General features: G+C 39.4%; 1 protein-coding gene across 5 annotated transcripts in view; it reads right to left on the bottom strand.

The window, feature by feature from the left end:
- Positions 1–19,415, bottom strand: part of hdac5 (histone deacetylase 5) — a 79,130-nt gene that overhangs the window by 36,215 nt on the left and 23,500 nt on the right. For 2 of the 5 annotated variants that reach the window (XM_055194504.2, XM_055194505.2), the window contains exon 1: positions 14,188–15,265. The exons of 2 other annotated variants lie outside the window; for them this stretch is intronic. In XM_055194504.2, the coding sequence (XP_055050479.2) occupies positions 14,188–14,338 (151 nt within the window). In that variant the 5' untranslated portion in view covers positions 14,339–15,265. Of the gene's footprint in view, positions 1–14,187; positions 15,266–19,415 lie in introns of those variants that run through there. One more of the 5 variants, XM_055194502.2, reaches the window with a different exon arrangement.

The raw sequence follows: 19,415 nt of genomic DNA, 5'->3' as shown, positions 1-19,415 counted from the left end.
ATGGACTACAGTATGAGACACAGTAGCGCAACTCTCTCTAAAGTTTACACATCAAAAGTTCTGATCTTTGAAGGGTAGGGATCATCACGTCTGACTGTAGCTGGACCGGACACATTCAACTGCATGTGCATCTGTGTGTACAGAAAGCTGCTCACTTTAGTGCCTTTTTGTGGTTCAATTGTTTAAAATCACTTGAATGTTAACATTTGCAAGCCTTTGAAAATGATAAACTTTCCCTACTTAAATTTGCATATTAATCTGCGAATTGCATGCGAGCCGATCCGTGATCCGTACTGATTCACGGCCTCGGAGCTAGGAAACGAATTGAGACACAGGGATACTGAAATACGTCCACACCACAGACATGTTGCTTCAGACAAACACGTGTAGGTCGCGGTTTCTGTTTGCGTTATCACAACATTTCGGCCGTATTGTTTCGGAAGTTTTTTGCTCTTTTGGGCCATTTTCGTCCAAATATTTTCGGTGGGCGAATATTCGGTGCATCCCTATAAACTATGCCTTTAAACCTGTGCTCCTGTATAGCTTAGTGGTAAAGCATTGCTTTAGCAGCGCTAAGGTAATGGGTTCGAACCAGGGAACACAAGTTGGTAAAAATGTATGCCTTGTAATGCACTGTAAGTCGCTTTGGATAAAAGCATCTGCCAAATGCATAAATATAAACCATTATTATATCTCACATCGCATTATTTAGCAGGTTATCACATATTGCATTTTTTCTTCATTATTGTGCAAAACAATGAACAATCTGTTGCTTTTAGTGCAATGTAAGTGCATTTGTAAAACCACAGAAAATCACACCGACATTTTAAATTCGGGAGCATTTTCAATTAGATTTGTTTTCATGAGAATAATAATTTTCTGTCTGTTGATCTGTCCGAGTTTTCTATTTCTATGTGTAGGCTACTACTAAAACCACAGCACACAACCTCTTACGGAAACCAAGCTTATTTTAAATTTGTTGATGAGTTTATCACATGAGGCAACTCACATATGAAGTTCTCTTTATTTTAAATGTAAAAGAAAAGCTATCGTATGCTTGTCTTCGTATAGAAATGGCTGCCCCGTTTCCACTGAAGCAGGGGTTTTTCCTCTCGCCTTCCTCTACACCTTCTCCTCTTCATCCACCCCCGTCTTCCTCTTCACTCCCAGAAGAGATTAAACACAAGCAGCGACAGAACACAGTCTGCCTGCGAAAAGCGCAGTTATAAATAGCCCTGGATTAATAATGCTCTGGGGGGAGCGGAGTAGGGAGGTGGGGATGGGGGCACGCTGCGCTTTTAAAAGTGAGCAAATCTATTTTGGGATTCGCTACATTTCCAAGCTGCTCTGTGCGCATCTCCCTCATTCTCTTTTCTTCATGTTACCGTTCCCGATTTCCTATCTAAAATCGACGGTGGTGTGGTGTTTTTTTGCCGAGATGACCTCTGACCTGAAGAAAAAAAACGGCAAAAGCCTGTCAATAATACATTATAAAAGCCCCGCCCCTTTTTGCAGAATGAACAAGGTTAGTCGATCTGACATTGATTTGAACCATCATTTACCCTGATGGTTTATCCTCACAATAGTCAACAGAATCTTAAAAAGATAAAAGCATAGAATTTGCAAAGGATAACGTCCCTGCTCAAAAACTTGTCCCGCTCTCCTCTTTTCTCTGCTGAAGTGCTGTTTTTTGTTTTCAAAACTCAGTTGAAAAAGAAACTTACAGCTGACACAATTTGATGACACAATTTCCTGCTTTCATTTTAGCGACAAGAGCTTTATTTTAGCAGAAAGTCTATGGTGCAGAGACAGACAGTGACAAAGAACAGACATGCAGAAAGGCAAAGGCGGCATGGATGCACTGATCTAGACCATAATAACATTTGCTAATACATTAGATGTAGACAACAACGTCCAGTCAAGTTGGTGGTCACTACTGCAAAATAAACTCAAAAGACGATATTACATCATTATCTGATTCACATTACGAAATTGTGAGAAATAAATTTTTCGACTGAGACATGATATGAATTAGAGGTGTAACAATACATCATTATGGATCGATGCGATGCATCGATATGAGGTATCTTAATTTTGACACTCTCTATGTCCTCATTCCTTGACGTAACGTCTATTTACACATTACCGCCAAACCGCAAATTTTTATTTATGTTTGTATGCTAGTGTCAGCAAGTGAATGCAATGCAGCAACAAAGCGGTTTTAGCAATGAAAGAGGCAGAAGACATTGTGACGGCTATTACAAATATTTTGTATTTGGAAAATGGATTGGACAAACAGATTGGCAGAAAACCTTTGCCAGCACCAGCTGAATCACTAAAGACTTTGACTGTTCATTCTATAAAAAAAAAAGTGTATTTTTAAGTATCGATAGTGTTTTCTATACCAAGAAAGTGACAAAATGAAAACCCCTATTTTCTGTTACAAACTTTCACATAGCATCTTTAGGTTATAAAAACAAACAAAAAAAATCCATAATTTGATTTTCAAAGATTTATTATAAAAATTGAATATTATGAATACGTTTTTTTTTAATGCTATAAATCTACTGAATCAATATATAAATGTGCATTCATCTTTGCTATGTTATATTCATTTAGTTGACTACTGGTATAAACTGATTAAAAAAATAAACATTAATGTCATTAATCAAAACACTTACTTTATCATAATAAGAACACCGTCATTGCTGCTATCATCCTTGGGACGTCGTCGCTGAACTTTTTTGCCAGCGAACAGCTTTAAAATGTTTTGGTCTTGCTCGATTTTCATTGACTTCGCGTAAATTAATGGAAAGTTTTTCATAAGATGGGGTCAATGTGTTAGCATGACAGAAGTTTGATGCTGTCGTGTGTGCCTCTCACATAATTTATTCGATTTTGATGGCTTACGTTTCTTCACCGCCACAGAAAACCACCACAGGGTTAACAATGCTATTAAAAGTATTATTTTGTTTTTGTTTGTTTGTTGATCATGAAGTACAAAGTAGATGAGGAAAACTAGGATTCTGTGTGTATTCAAAGCGCCGCCATCATTATTGTTTACAATGCGTGGAATGGTGCGCTGTGATTTGTTGAGCGGATTTATTGCATTCTGCAAAGGACTGCCGTTTGTCGCAGTTTGGAAAAAGGGAGAAAAGATGACAGAATTATACGGCGATATCGGATTTCGATATAATTACGAATAATACTACTGACCAGATAGAATACTGATTTTGGTGGGAACTTTTTTTAAATGCCGTTTTTGCGTTTTTGGAACCAAACACTTTATAAATTCTGTGTCACAAAATCTTCTGTCAATTTTAAATGTTTTAAGACAATAACATGCTGCTAAACATTGAAAAGTACAACAGAAAATATTGTCTAATGTAGTTTTAAATAAATGTATGTTGATAATTACAGTTAAGATGCTTTTCATTCTTAATTGTGTAGAATTAAATTCTTTTTTAATCTTTGCGATTTTTATATATATAATTTAAGTTTCATTTGTACGTTTTCTTTTCATTCCAAATAATATTTAAACAAGGTATTTTTAAAAATCTTTCAGTAAATTAATAAATGAAAACATAAATATTGATAAATATCAAACATATATACATTTATTATGAACTGAATGGACAGATACTGTATGTGACTGTGAAGTCCAGGCAAAAGTCTTAATTTCAATCTTTTACATGGCCTTACTTGGTCAATATTAAAGATATCAAGGTTATATTTTTCACAGAATGTTCTTTACATTATGTAGGATGATTTATGTAGAAAATATGACTTTAGCTGGGCTTTCACAGACTAGGTCACACACACACACAATTCCCTACAACAGAAAAGTGAGAAAGCACAGAGAAAGCTCAGGGGAGATATGTAGGGAGAGAGAGAGAGAGAGAGAGAAAGAGAGAGAGAGAGAGAGAGAAGCTGAGGACACCAAGGTAGGACCTCAAGGACAGTCATTAATAAATGTGCTTGCGTCTCCATCTGTTCCGCAGAATCTCCTCTGTTTTTTAGCACTGGGACACAGCAGTGAATCATGGGACGTGTTTCCCCAAAGATAGATACAAACTAGTGCCTGAGAAGTTGCAGGCTTGCGATACATTAAAACAGAGAGCGGAGCTCTGTGACCCGCGGCAATATCCAGATAAATTTGTACTACAAATCGACGTTCCCTGAGAAAGATTGTAAAATCACTTTTTAAAACTAACTGCATTACAACCCTCATCGTGGTTTGTCTTCAAATAAATGCGGTCGGTGGAAACTACACTACAATAAGGAAACGATCTCTTCAAGAGAAAAGTTGCAATCAATCAATTAGAACTTTACTGAACGGCTGACGGTTTTCAGTACGCAGTGATTACTTTTCCCATGATTACTTTTCCCATTTATATACTTTGTGGTTTTACATTGATTTTACGGCGTTTTTTATGGAAACAGGCTCTTGCGTCCGCAGCCTCCCTGGAGGAACCATTTATTATTTCAGTTTGACGTTTTTTTCTACCATCCCCTGTTTAAAACTCTATTTTGCAGAGAGCCCGGCTTACGTCATGGTTATTTTCTTTAGCAACGGAACACCAGCTACGCTTAAGAGAAACGAGAAGGAGAGATGGAAAGGGAGGGGGAGAGAAAGAAAATACATGAATATTGCTTTCCAGAAATAGCACACAGCGATGTGCGGTAGGCTGCCCTGTCAAATCTGTTCTGCATCCTCTTCTTGTTAATGGCACATAGATGAGCAAGAGTGTAAGAGAGGACTGGAGATAAAGTGTATCAAAAAGAGTCGGTCAGATCCGGCCAATGGTTCTGCAACACCGAGACCAACCTGAAATAGTTGGGACAAAAAACGAGGTGCAAGAAAAGCTCTGTGATATTTACATCCTCGCAAGAGCTTCTTGGCATGTTAAACATGCTGGGTTTGAAACCAGTAAGGTAAAAAAAGAGCCAGCATGATTTACCGCCCCCAGAAACCCTGAAGCCTTGGCAGCCCTGAAAGAGGGGTAGATCCCCACGTCCTGGGAAAGCAAGAAACCAGCAGCAGATCTTTGGTGGCAACCCAAAAAAGACAACTGCAAAGATGTGGGGTGGGTTGGGGGGTACTGCAATGGATTTTTGCACCACATGATTTGAGTTAATACTCTTGATTCATAGGACATGTGGACGATGACGTCAATTAAAGTGGATAATTACACCGCTGTAGGTCAACAGCATTCGCCGGCTAATTCATGTCGATTCGCCCGCGTCACAAACGCTGAATGGTGGTTTTTTCAATTTCAGCGAGACACCATAAATACCCAGAGGTTTGCTTTTTATTTTTGGCCTTTTTATAATTTAGAGGGCAGCAGGAAGGCAGAAAATTGCGGGAGAAATGACAGGGTAAGAGCACTGGGATAAAGCATAAGCCAAACTCAAGGCATCCCCGTATGAGAACATTTTAAACATTTTAATTGATTATTATTACTACTTTCAACTAGTCGACAAGTACAGAAAACTGTCAATTAAAGGGATAGTTCACCCAAAAAATGAAAATAATGTCATTAATGACTCACCCTCATGTAAGACCTTGTAAAACCTCCAACAACACAGTTTAAGATGTTTTAGATTTAGTCCGACAGCTTGTTGATCCTTTATTGAAAATCTACGTACCGTTTACTGTCCATGCCCAGAAAGGCAACAAAAGTCTCATTAAAGTAGTCCATGCGACATCAGTGGGCCAGTCAGAATGCGTTGAAGCATCAAAAACACACCTCAGTCCAAAAATACCAAAAATTAAGACCCTATTCGGCATTGTCTTATCTTCCGCATCTGTTGTGAAGCGCATGCACGAGACTAAAGTCACGTGACTGCAGTGACGTGGATGACGTGTTATCCTCAGACATGTTTGCGGAAAATTTTTTTCAAGCTTACAGCATGCGTCTCCCTCAGATTGTAAACGAAGCTCGGGCACACAAAAAAACAGCTGGGGCACACCAGATAACATGTCAGCCGTGTCACTGCAGTCACGTGACTTTAGTCTCGTGCATGCACTTCACAACAGCCACGGACAAGAAGACAATGCTGAATAAAGTCATAGCTTTTGTTACTTTTGGACCAAAATGTATTTTCGATGCTTTAACACATTCTAACTGACCCACTGATGTCACATGGACTAGTTTTATGATGTTTTTATTACCGTTCTGCACTTGGACATCATACCATTAGCAGATCTTCAATGAAGGGTCAACAAGCTCTCAGACCAAATCTAAAATATCTTAATCTGTGTTTCGAAGATTAACGGAGGTCTTACGAGTTTGGAACGACATGAGGGTCATTTTTGGGTGAACTATCCCTTTCAAGCTAGTCAACCTGGATGTAGGTGAGACAGAATCTCTACTGTTAGAGTTTCAGGTCGCTTGTGTTGTCAAACTGTGAAACAATCCATCTGGGTATCATTTATTTTAACTTAATTCCAAAAATATTTGGCTGTGACCATTTATTTTGGGAAGCTAATGACACGTAACTGCACCTTAATACAGTTTAAGGAATGAGTCCTCTTGATATTTCGCTATACAAAACACACGCGACTAATATTCAGTAGAACTTCAAAACCTACTAAGTATTTCAGCTTCATTCATACAGGTAGCATCAGACTGCATTGCTCTTTGTTGGCAACTCATGGCACTGAACTTGGCCCACAAACTCCATTTCCCATCACCCCCCTTCTTTCCCCATCAGTCCAAAACAGTGTCCTATTCACCAGCGAAACCTCCACCAATCATACCCTGAACTGCATGTGCCTAACCGCCGTTCCTTAGGGCTCTAGTTCAAATGGGACAACCTTTCATGAGCTGGAAAAACAGCAAAGAAGAAGAAGAAGCCACATGCAAAGCATAAACATTCAGACGATGAAATGTCATCGCTAAGTAGCAGGCTGAGTGCCGGCCACTGTTTACAGGTTCTATAAATGCACCAGCATTGACGTCAAACGCTTGCATGAGAGGAATGTTGTTTTCTGGGTAAACTTCAACGTGTGGTGCAGAATTCATCTCGCACTGCTTTTTAGAAAGAGGCAGAGAGGGGGTCGATTAGTATATTGCGGCAGAAAAGACGTTTTTTCCTTAAACCGCAAGATAAGCACGGATGATAATATGGATTTGGAAATTACAACAAAATCTTCTTAGACAAAGATATTTGTATGCACTGCTTAAATCTGAGTTTTAGAGTGAAGCATCAGAAAATCCCTTTATTTACATTTATGCATTTGGCAGAGGCTTTATTCTCAAGGGACTTACAGTGCAGTCAAGTTATACTTGTACATTTTATTAGCTGCTAATGCATTGCTCTACAAGTAGATCTACCTTAAACACTCAATGGCAGGAATTCATGCCAAAACCTTCAACAGGAGATTTATTTCAACATTACTAGATAAATTAAGATTTTAGTAACAACAAGCAGTGCAACAGGTGGCCCACAAAGGGATTCGTCCACCATGTGCCACCTTCACAATCGTGATAAACACAGAATCAAATTCGATGTTGACCTCACGAGTGTTGTTTCTGGAGGTTACATTAGATCCCTGTGGCTACAAAAACTCATTCACTTTAATGCCTTCATTATAAACACATTCACAATCCTAGCATCTGGGAATCTGGCAACCGGGAAAGCCAGCGAGGAAGAACTAGAACTTTACTCTACCCCGCAAGGGCTCCTTAGGGGTTTGGATGGCACGAGCCAATAAAAGGATATTCCTTTTGTTATTAAACTACTTCCAGCAAAGGATATTACAAGATATCAGGAATTTAAAGATATGGGTCATTTAGGAAGGGCGGTGAATCACTTTGATCAGTTTTTTCAAAGCAAACATGCTTTCAGCTGTTACTTAAAGCGAAGAAAAAAGCGAAGATGAGAAGGTAAACAAAGACGTGGAAACTCATTCCTCACAAGCAGAATACTAAATAAAGCGTGGCTGGGACATGCAGCGAAGTGGGCAATGCGCGTCACCAGAGCTTTGGCACGCGACAGAGATTTTCCTTTGCCAAAATGGATCAAAATAGGTTTGGTCCTGACCTGGAACATTTATTTTTATTTAAAAGCCAAAAAATAGGACATTTTTACTAGGACTATTAGTCCGAAATTGGCGAAAATGGTTGGATCAAATATTGTAGAAGTTGGGGAGTCCAATCCGATCCGATACCAACACGGACCTGAACTGTCATGGCAACTTGGCGTAAAGCACGAATTGCTGAGCAACATGAATTTGCACAAAGTTGCACTTTAAATTGTCCAAAGTTACACCTTAAATTTAGTTCTGTAGCTCATGATGCTTTTCGTAGGGCTAACAAATGTATTATTTGCAGCTTAATTGATTAAAAGGGCGATGGTATTGGATCGCTATTGGTATCGACAGATACTCAAGGTTGTGGTATCGACATCGGTATCAAACATGAAAAAGTGGTACTCTCAGCCCAGCACTATTTTTTACCAAACAAATTTCTTGATAGGTGTAAAGACACAGAGCGAAGACAATCGTCATTAACCCCAAGAACTGAACTACTTAAACAGCCAATAAAAAAACAATGACTTAGAAAATAGATTTTACAAAGACTTTGGGGTGCACAGGTAAACAACAGCCTAGCAATCTCCCAGAATACCCCACCAACAGCGAACTTCAAGGACAAACTGACACAACACCCACAAACACTGAAACCTCAACCCATTACAAATTTAAACCTACAGTACATATTGTTGCCTACAATAACCTCGCCTCCAGAAATATCCTTGACAGCCATAACAGGACCATACTCCACTAAAACCCAATAATAGACCACAGGAAAATGATACCAGTCAGATATTATTAGCTTGTGTGTAGGGTACAAACACAACAGTCTTTAGTATACATATTCAATTTCCACTCCACAACATACGGTCCTCCAATATGAACTGACTGCTTTTAATATCTGCACAGCGAGAAACTTCACTCAACTTTTCTTAGTCTAAATGTGATGCGTTTTGTTATAAATTTGTGTTAATTGTAACATCGATAACCGCTCAGCAAAAAGAGCAACTGATTATGTAAATCATCCACTGAATCACTGATTTACTGACTCATGTTTGTTTCAATTGGATCGTCTGTCAAACCTGATAGCAAGTGCACTGCGGTTTGAGAGCAGACCTCAAAGTAGGCGCTGAAAGGGAACCGGTCGAGTGGACGGGGGTAATGCATTCCCATAGTGCCCTACAAGCTTCGGTTGCCATTCAAGACACGGAGTGCAAATATGTGCCTGTAAACAGGCGTGACATGCCCAATGCTTATTATAGCAAAGGGACATCGCTGGGCAGAAATAGTTGACTTGCCGTGGTGGAATTGGTACAGCTAAATTTAGCGAGAGTCTTAATTTTGCCACCTTTTATTACCAAGTAAACCCTGTACTCGAATGGGAGACTTACTTTTAGGAACATACAAGAGGTCAAGGGAGAAAACCCATAAGCTATTGTGTGCATGGAACTGAGATGACAGACGCACAAGATCTATTTACATTGCTATCGCTTGATCTATGCTACATTGGCATTTAGGGAATTTGTCAAAGATATTAACATACTTCATACCTGAGACATAAATGACATCACGTCTAAAAAATCTGGAGAGGGAAGGTGAGCCAGCGGCTGGGCATGACATCTTTATGTCAAAGCAAAGCATGCCAAGCCATTGATTTTAAAATAGACACACAATTCAGTGCATTAATGGAATGTATGCTTATTGTGTCGGATTACGTTGCTGATATCAATTATACTGTTTTCTGCTTTTGTTTGAAGTGACTAATCTGATGCTCACTGTTACAAAGGTCGAATTTCTAAAATGCATATTTGTGCCCCTGGAGCACAAAACCTTTAGTCACATGGCTATATATGTAGCAAAAGCCAACATTAGATTGTATGGGTCAAAATGATAAATTTTTATTTTATGCCAAAAATTATTAGGATATTAAGTAAAGATCATGTTCCATGAAAATATATTGTACATTTTCTACCGTAAAAACTTAATTTTTATGAGTGGATGCAGTTGCTAAAAACTTTATTTGGACAACTTTAAAAGCGATTTTTTAATATTTGGATTTTTTTTGCACCCTCAGATTTTCAAATAGTTGTATCAACCAAACGAACCATACATCAATGAAAAGTTGTTTTTCAGAAGATGTTAAAACTCAATTTCAAAAAAAATTTACCTTTATGACTGGTTTTGTGATCCAGAGCCAATTTATAAAAAAGCACATTCAATCGATGGTGAATTCGTCCTGTGAAATTCCAATCAGAGCTTTCAACAAACATCTCTTTATTCTTAAAGCTGTAATACACAGTCACACGTTTCCAGTAGGATAAAGGCTCATACAGGCAGCAGCTAGTTATACATCAAATCTGCAATCCATCTAATCCATACCGATTTAGCATGGTGTTGCAAGGGTCTTTTCCATTACATAACGCAGGTACAGTTCATTAAAAACCTCCCGAGGGAGTATCGACTTATCATGATTCCATACTAGTTCAACAAGTTTATGAGATAAGCTCGGCTTAACCACTAAATTCGTATTCGAAACTTGCAAAATCCGCAATGAAATGCAGTTTCAACAGTTATCAGGCAACTCAACTGGATAACACTGCAGTGTAAACAATGATATCAAATCAACATTTTTATGTTACTTTAACATAACAAGTTTTTATAAGTTATGTCAACTTATCACAAGTCAAAACCAAGCTGTTTTAACTTCATGCTGCATTTTTTTACAGTGTGCACTACAGTAAGCTTACCAATTTTGGACCAAAGTCATATGTTTTTATTAGGTCTTATAAAACGGTTAGTTCCAATGCTTGATTCTGATTGGTCAATAGCTGTGCTTTATTAACGATAAAACATGGCTATGACCGCTTCACACAACGGTTCTATTTATCATTGCGCCCCTAGGCCTTCATTTTCATTTGAGCTTTCATGCATATTAAACATTGGAAAGTTGTTGTTCATGGTCAGGGACTATTTTTTCTAGCTGAAGGAATGATTTTATTGATTTAACTTCATAAAAGTTGAACTAATCATTTTTTTACTTTAATATTATGTGGTAACCGTTTTATAAAAGCAATAAGGTTCATGAGGCAAGTGCTGTATCGTGAATAAGTATCGGCTGAAGATACAGCACAGCCTCTCGTACCTTATTGCTTACATGACAATACATGTCAGACACCTTGCAGGATGCATATTTCACAAATTGCTCCTAATGTAAACAAAAGAAGCAACTGGTGCATCTGAGACAGATGTCCAGATGAGTACAGTAATTGCTCAAGCCAAGCGCTACCTATACATTGTGTTATATAACCAGAATGCATGTTGTACATGAGTTTTTGCAGCATATGCTTCATGTTTCCAATTAGGGCTGGCAACAAATCCTCGTTGAAGTGCTAAGGGTACAAATTTTGTTAAGTTCTTGTTAGGTTCTTCTCACCTAAAATTTTCTGTCACAGTCATAAACCCTGCATAATTCATGTTTAATTAGGATTTGAATCCTAAAAGGAATCTTCTCAGGCTCCTGGTATCGCTCAGTGATAGACCATTGCGTTAAAGGTTATGGATTTAAATCCAGGGAACACACATAGTGATAAAAAATGTATGTGTATCGTACTTATTGTATAATACACTCACCTAAAATAATTATTAGGAACACCTGTCAATTTCTCATTAATGCAATGATCTAATCAACCAATCACATGGCAGTTACTTCAATGCATTTAGGGGTGTGGTCCTGGTCAAGACAATCTTATGAACTCCAAACTGAATATCAGAATGGGAAAGAAAGGTGATTTAAGCAAATTTGAGCATGGCATGGTTGTTGGTGCCAGACGGGCCAGTCTGAGTATTTCACAATCTGCTCAGTTACTGGGATTTTCACACACAACCATTTCTAGGGTTTACAAAGAATGGTGTGAAAAGGGAAAAAAATCCAGTATGCGGTAGGATCCTGTGGGCGAAAATGCTTGTTGATGCTAGAGGTCAGAGGAGAATGGGCTGACTGATTCAAGCTGATAGAAGAGCAACTTTGACTGAAATAATGACTCGTTACAACCGAGGTATGCAGCAAAGCATTTGTGAAGCCACAACACGCACAACCTTATGGCGGATGGGCTACAACAGCAGAAGACCCCACCGGGTACCACTCATCTCCACTACAAATAGGAAAAAAAAGCATGAGCTCACCAAAATTGGACAGTTAAAGACTGGAAAAATGTTGCCTGGTCTGATGAGTCTCGATTTCTGTTAGAATTTGGCATAAACAGAATGAGAACATGGATCCATCATGCCTTGTTACCACTGTGCAGGCTGGTGGTGGTGGTGGTGTAATGGTGTGGGGGATGTTTTCTTGAGCATTGTTTCTGACCATGTCCATCCCTTTATGACCACCATGCACCCATCCTCTGATGGCTACTTCCAGCAGGATAATGCAATATGTCACAAAGCTCGAATCATTTCAAATTGGTTTCTTGAACATGACAATGAGTTCACTGTACTAAAATGGCCCCCACAGTCACCAGATCTCAACCCAATAGAGCATCTTTGGGATGTGGTGGAACGGGAGCTTTGTGCGCTGGATGTGCATCCCACAAATCTCCATCAACTGCAAGATGCTATCCTATCAATATGGGCCAACATTTCTAAAGAATGCTTTCAGCACCTTGTTGAATAAAGGGGGTCAAACACAGTTTTAGTTTGGTGTCCCTAATAATCTTTCAGGTGAGTGTATATCCTCTATAGAATCAGCTATGTCTGGCTCTCTCTCAAGGGTTTTTTCCCTCCTAGGACTTTTCCCTCCTGACAAAAAAGTTGGGAGGTTTTTCTCCTAGGCGGGTTTTTCAACTGCTGGGGAATCAGCTGACATTGGCTTAACTTGGCACACTCTTCTATGTGTTTTATTATTACTACGATTGCTAGTACTGTTTAATCTTATTCGCTGTATTCTGCTGTTTATGTTGTCCATCGATTTTTCTTTGTTTTCTTCTGCATCTATTAATGTGAAGCTGCTTTGAAACAATTAAATAATAGTGAACAGCGCTATATAAACCAAATTTAATTGAACTGAATTGTAAGTTTTGTACTGCAAATTCGCTTTGGATAAAAGCTTCTGCCAAATGCATAAATGTAAATGAATTGGAAAAATATACTTATATTATACTAATACTAATTCCATTAACATACACAATAAATACATTTCAATAGGAGACATTTCTGACTAGGAGGTCCTACTTGGAGGTGAAGCCTTGAAATTATGAAATTATAAAAAGGTGCCCATGTCTGATGTAGTTACTGATTTAAAATCTGTAACAAAAATTTGAATAAAAACACTCATGAAGTCAGGAGTGAACCTTTCCAGTAATCTACACCAGTCCTTTGCCAAAATCAATAAATATTCACCTTAATACATATCGGACCCCTTCTAAAGGGTCTTTTCCACAAACAGAGAACTAAATGAGACTATGCAACATCATATCGATCTATTTGAACAGGTGTGATATAAACAGGCCCGGCGTGAGGCAGAAGAAACGGCCACACACCTACATGCCGTTATACAGTCGCTCCTCTCTGTTGATTCAAGCGCAGGTGAGAGATGGCCGAACCTCGCAGGGCTCTGACGGGAATGTTGACGTCACTTCTGGAAAGGACGAGGCATAAGTTTGCTCTACTATTCTGAATCTGACTCTTTGCTAATTTGAGAGTATTTTGCATTTTATTGTTTTTACATATTTATTTGAACCCATCCACATTTACCCAAGAGAATTTAAAGCCACATGGTTGGACATATTACCTTAACCATAAAATGTTTTTGCAACGACAAATATACAAAACTGTGACATTGATAATAAGCCAGAATAGACAGACAGCCACCTTTGTTTAGAGATACCATGACCCTCTTGATTTTGTCCAAACAAAGTTTGACCAGACAAAACAAAGTCAAGATGTAGCCACAGCACAACTGTTGTCCTATCGAACAAACATCAACAACCCTCGACTTCAAAGTATCTTCAATTCAAGCAATGCAAACACCCTCGTACCACCCACAATTCTTTCTGTTCCTTTCCCAAAGCAATACACATCTCATAATGCACGCTTGCTTTGTATATCTACGTTTTTCTCTCGCTCCACATGCCCTCGCTTTCTTTTGAACTCACCGGTACTAGGCATGCTGGTGCTTCTGGACTGAGGTAGCAGCTCGACGGGTTGCTCTCGGCTGGACGTACTGTCTGAGGAGAAGCAGGATTCAGTCTCATAGATCGTCTGCAACATTGCGCACAGTCCCGGTACGGTGGGCTTCAAAAGCATGCCAGTCTCAAAATATCACCACACAATTAATGCAAAAAATCAAAATGATAAAACCCACTCTCCGACATCTGTGCTACTCAAAAAAAAAGAGAGAGATGCTTTCCTGTTTTAGTAAAGAGCTGCACGTCGTTTTTTCTTTATTATTATTTAAATCAAGATGTACAAGCTATGCAAAAAATAAACAGCTTAGTTTGTCTGTTAGTCCCATGTTCAAAATAAACAAACATGAGCAAAACAGAAGAACCATGGAAGGAAATGCCGCAGACGAATCCTTGAATTGTTCGTTCACATCAGCTCTTCGACCGTACAAATGACTCTATTCATAAACCACATCACCTTCTTGTCTAATCGTCCATTACAGAAACAAACAGCTAATTCACACCGTCAACTCCAAGCGTGGCTCGTATCCAAGTCCCCGAGTCTGAGCGTGCCTGTATCCTGTCTGAAGTTATGCATGTGGCATCAGCAGACTCCGAAAAGGCGACTTCCCCATGACGAAAAGCGACGATGCAGGGAAAAGATCAGAGAGAGAGACGATATAACAGACAGATAAAGAGGAACACAGAGTACATCCCTGGGAGACTTTTATCGGCAAACTGCAAAAGCTGGCTGCCTGTGCCCTTCTTCCTTCCTTCCCCTCCTTATCCTCGCCTCTCCGAGCCCACCGATCCGCGTAATACAGCCAGCCAATCCCGGCAAGGCTCTGGCTGTGGATCAACACTGCTCGATTTTCTGATGAATGGACTTAAAGCGAACCGTCCAACGATGGTCTTGTAATGTAAATGCGGTTGGCGTTTCTTTAGTTTTGCTTTTTGCGTTTAATCGTTTGAATCTCCACACCCTCCCCTGCTGTGCATAGCGGACGGGAGAGCAGAGGTGTAGAGACGCAGAGTTTACAAACAGACTGTAGCTGCTTCGGGCTGCTGGAAATAGCAGCCGAGCGACAGGGGAGGGGCGGGGCCGAGCTATAAATAGAGTCGAGAGCTGAGAGAATGAGCGAGCGAGAGAGAGGAGAGAGAGAGAGAGAGAAAGAGAGGAGGGGGCTGAGAGAGACAAGCAGTGAGAGAGAGAGAAACAAAAAGATAAAAGGAAGTGGATGGTGGATTGCCTACCATGCAAATCAAAAGGTTGCAAAAACAATGACTCTCAGGAGTTGTTTAAATTAAACTAGACTACGACGGGACCCCAAGAAGTGTGACCAAAACAACAGAATGCAAGTCGCCGTAAGGGTAAATAAGACATACCCACGTATGCACCCGCAAGGACACAAAATAAACACAGTGTTATGCAAAGAATGCTGCATGTCATTTACATTTATCCAGTGAGAGAGCATTAAACATTTTGTCTAAGGAGATAACAATCGTAGGCAACAAACGTAGAGTCATACGAGTTTGCCAGCACGCGCCATCGAATGGAACGAATTCATGACGTTGAAACAGCACCGTTTAAATCGAAACATTTAGTACAAACAACTGCTTTAATTCTTACACAAGGAATCTGCGTCAGCACTATTGACACACAGAGAACACAGGGGTCACCGTTTCACAAACGCATGTCGGCCAAAAGACTTGGAAGGCAAATGAAGTATTATCAATCCAGTGACAACATGTTGACGTCTGACAGGTCACCCTATTTATCCTCCAAATCATAAACAGTAACTAATAAAGCACGTAAGAGGTAAAATTGAATACTGATTTAGTTAAGAGTATTCTGGTTAGCTTTTAATAGAAACGCAACATTTTCAAAATTAAAGCCGTAATATTTTTGTAATAAAATATCCTAAGTCCACTTGCACATTTTGATACATTTAATGCAGCTGTGTACTTATATTATCTCTAAAGTTCCCAGGGATTTCTAGAGAAATTCCTGTTTTGAATAATCGCTCATCACTTGTTTCCCTTGAAATTGTCGTCCTTTTAGTAACTTAATATCCGCGCTACCCTTAGTTTCCTTTAGGCAACACGACTGAACAAATGCGAAGTGGTGGTTATAAAGTATTGATGCACAGGTCGGGGTTCTTACCAACCAGGGGGTCCTGGTTTTATGAAATTATTTGGCCCGCCCCAGTTTTTTTTGTTACATACAGCAAACATCTCCTCACTATCTGCTTGCTACCTGACTGCTGATCAAACTGTAAAAAAATGCGATCTCTGTAGACAGCCCAGGCTCCACAAACGGTAATAACAACACAGTGGGCAAACCTAGCACCACGAAACAAAACAAAGTGTTCCAGCCAATAAACGACAAGAAGGATTTGGGGGTGGGGGTTGGGGGCGTTCATGAAAGCACGAAAGGGAGAGGGAGGGGGAGGAGTTAGCTACGCTCCGTTTGTTTGAAAACATCAGTTCAAACATCAACAAAAAGTGACGTCGCACAGATTTGCTTAGAGCGCCTTTAAATAAACCCAAAACATAAGTCCACTTACAGTTCTCACGGACACACGTTTTATCAACTGGCTATCCTCCAGACAGTGACATACCATTTCGGCCATGTGACGCGCATGCACGCTCGCGGTGTGAAGTGTGTACGCGCTATTTTCCGAGATGCCTTTTTTTGGATGATCTAGTTAAAGGCGGAGTCCATGATGTTTGAAAGCCAATGTTGATATTTGAAATCACCTAAACAAACACGCCCCTACCCAATAGAATCTGGACCTTCTGTTGATAGACCCGCCCCACACATACGCAAACCGGCATTTGATTTGATTTGATTGGCTATAAGTGTGTTTTGGTAGTCGGCCCGTCTCCTTTTCCAACGCGTTTTTCAAACATCGTGGACTCCGCCTTTAAGACGGTAGGGTTTCCAAGCTTAGGCGGGCCACCCGAACTGCAAAGTGCTGCGGGAAACCCTGTTAACATTTACAAACCAACGTTTGCATTCATCTGTATAGATTTCCTTTTAATGATGTAAATTCCTGACCTAATTTCCCGCATCTCATCTTTAATCTTCACTTTTATTTCTCTGTTTATTTTGTTGTTGTGGGTGGCAGCGGGAGCTGCTTGGTGCTTTCGTGACGTGAGGCCAAATGTTTAAAGATATCACACTATGTAGGCCTTCATATTGTAACTTTATTAAAGAACCTAATAAAAATCTGAAAATATATATTCCCAAATATTTAATATAAACTATAGTGAATTGCACGCAACATACATGTTTTTTATTGATAAAAACAACACTTCCTATCATTCCTCTCTTCTTCATAACGTCATTATGTTCGCGTTTGTTATTGTGTAATAACAAACTCTAGCGGTGAAAATGTACATACTACACCTTTAATAAATATGCATAATTATAAATTATGTAAAACATTGAATAGATAGATAATACATGAATAATAGAGCCCAGGAAATGCCTCTTTGCGCAATGCGCCCTTCTTGATGCCCAAATTGCCCTTTTATAAGCGGACAAAGGGGACCCCACGGAAAGGCATTCGTGGCTGGCGAAAAAGCTACCGTGACCGGACAAACACGGCTGCGAATGAGCAAAATGAGCTTGTGAATGCCGGAACACAATAAAAAAAATCTTGAGGACCTCAACCCCCCCCCCCCCCCAAAGGCCTCTGCATGGCACTGATAGTGACCTATAGCTTACCAATTTATTACATTTCAAAAGGGACCAGACGGATGTCTAGAAGTGAAACAAAATCTAATTTATAATGCACTAAACCTTTTTGACAGTAGGTGTGAAACAATCATAACGTATCCAACGGATGCCCATTGTGAACTGCACCATTGCTTCCATGCCTTCTTGTCTGATGTATGACAAGATTTTCCAGCATCTACATTCTGCGCTTCTGATGCAGTTTAGAGAACAATCTAATGCATGCATCACATTTATAAGTAGAGAATGAGATGGTCAACGAATCATGAGTAACTGACATGTTGCATAGACCTCCAGGAAAGGAGATGCATCGATATTTTAATCTCAAGCATAGAGCAAATAAGAGGAGGAAAAACTAATCTGAGTCCAGTTTCACAGTTTTCTTGCGATGGCTAAACATTTGTTTCATGCAAGGAAAGTTGGTCCTAGACCAATATTAAAGGGTAAGATTTATCCAGAGTGCCTAAATTAGCCCACTGACGTGTTTTCATAGAGCAGTCTGTAACCATGACCACTGGAGTGCTTGAGAGTTAAAACGGATCTGGCTCAAGAGCAGACCAAGATCAAAGAAGGGCTTTGTCAAGTACTTTGAAAAAAGACGTGTTTAAAACAACATGGAACAGATGTGCGTGCACCCAGATTCTACTATCACTGCCTGGCTATTGGGCGTGACCTTTAGTGCAAATGCATTATTTGAACAAACATTATTTGTGCAAACATTACTACAAATAGGCTAGAATCAACTTTGGTTCAGCAAGAGTGGCAGCCTATAATCATGCAGGGCAACATATGCACCGCATGCTTATATGTCCATTGTATATAAAAAAAAATGCATATACAATACAAGAAATAACAGGTTAAAGTTTCAATTTGTAACTTGTTAAAGTTTAAAAATAAACGTCGGAGCCGATGGTGTAGTGGACGGTGCTCCGACACATTGTGCAGATGCACTTCCTTTGCCAATCCCATACCCCTCTCTTCACTCTATACATTCCTGCCTTCTCCTTAATTACTATCTATCCAATAAAGACAAAAATGGCCCAAAAAATATATTTAAAAAAGTTAAAAAATAAACAAAAAACGGTTATTGAGCGAGTTTCATTGATTCATCATTCACAAACACAAGTTCACAACATTTTAACAAAGACTTATAATTCGAGCTGTCAGACACGATTTTGCAGATTTGCCATCAACAAACAGAAAGGAATTTATGCAATTAACTTGTAATCTTATGTTCTAAACAAAAGTCACGGACTGTAGCTTTAATTGGTTGAATATATGTATTCATGAAGGGTATATGAAGGGTCGCTTGTCCTTGCATTATTCTTTTTTATGTCGGTCTAAACAGATGAATCTTTGACCACTGCATGCCTGGTGTGCAAAGCGAAAATCAGTTCAACTTTTAAAACGTGCCTCCTGCTTACAGTATATGTCTATATCTATTTTTAAAACGTGGCGCTTAATAAAGGAGGAGTTA

Source organism: Misgurnus anguillicaudatus, chromosome 19 (assembly GCF_027580225.2).
Source record: "Misgurnus anguillicaudatus chromosome 19, ASM2758022v2, whole genome shotgun sequence".
Taxonomy (NCBI): Eukaryota; Metazoa; Chordata; class Actinopteri; order Cypriniformes; family Cobitidae; genus Misgurnus; species Misgurnus anguillicaudatus.
The sequence above is the reverse complement of the archived record's forward strand: the minus strand, read 5'-3'. Positions and strand labels throughout refer to the sequence as shown.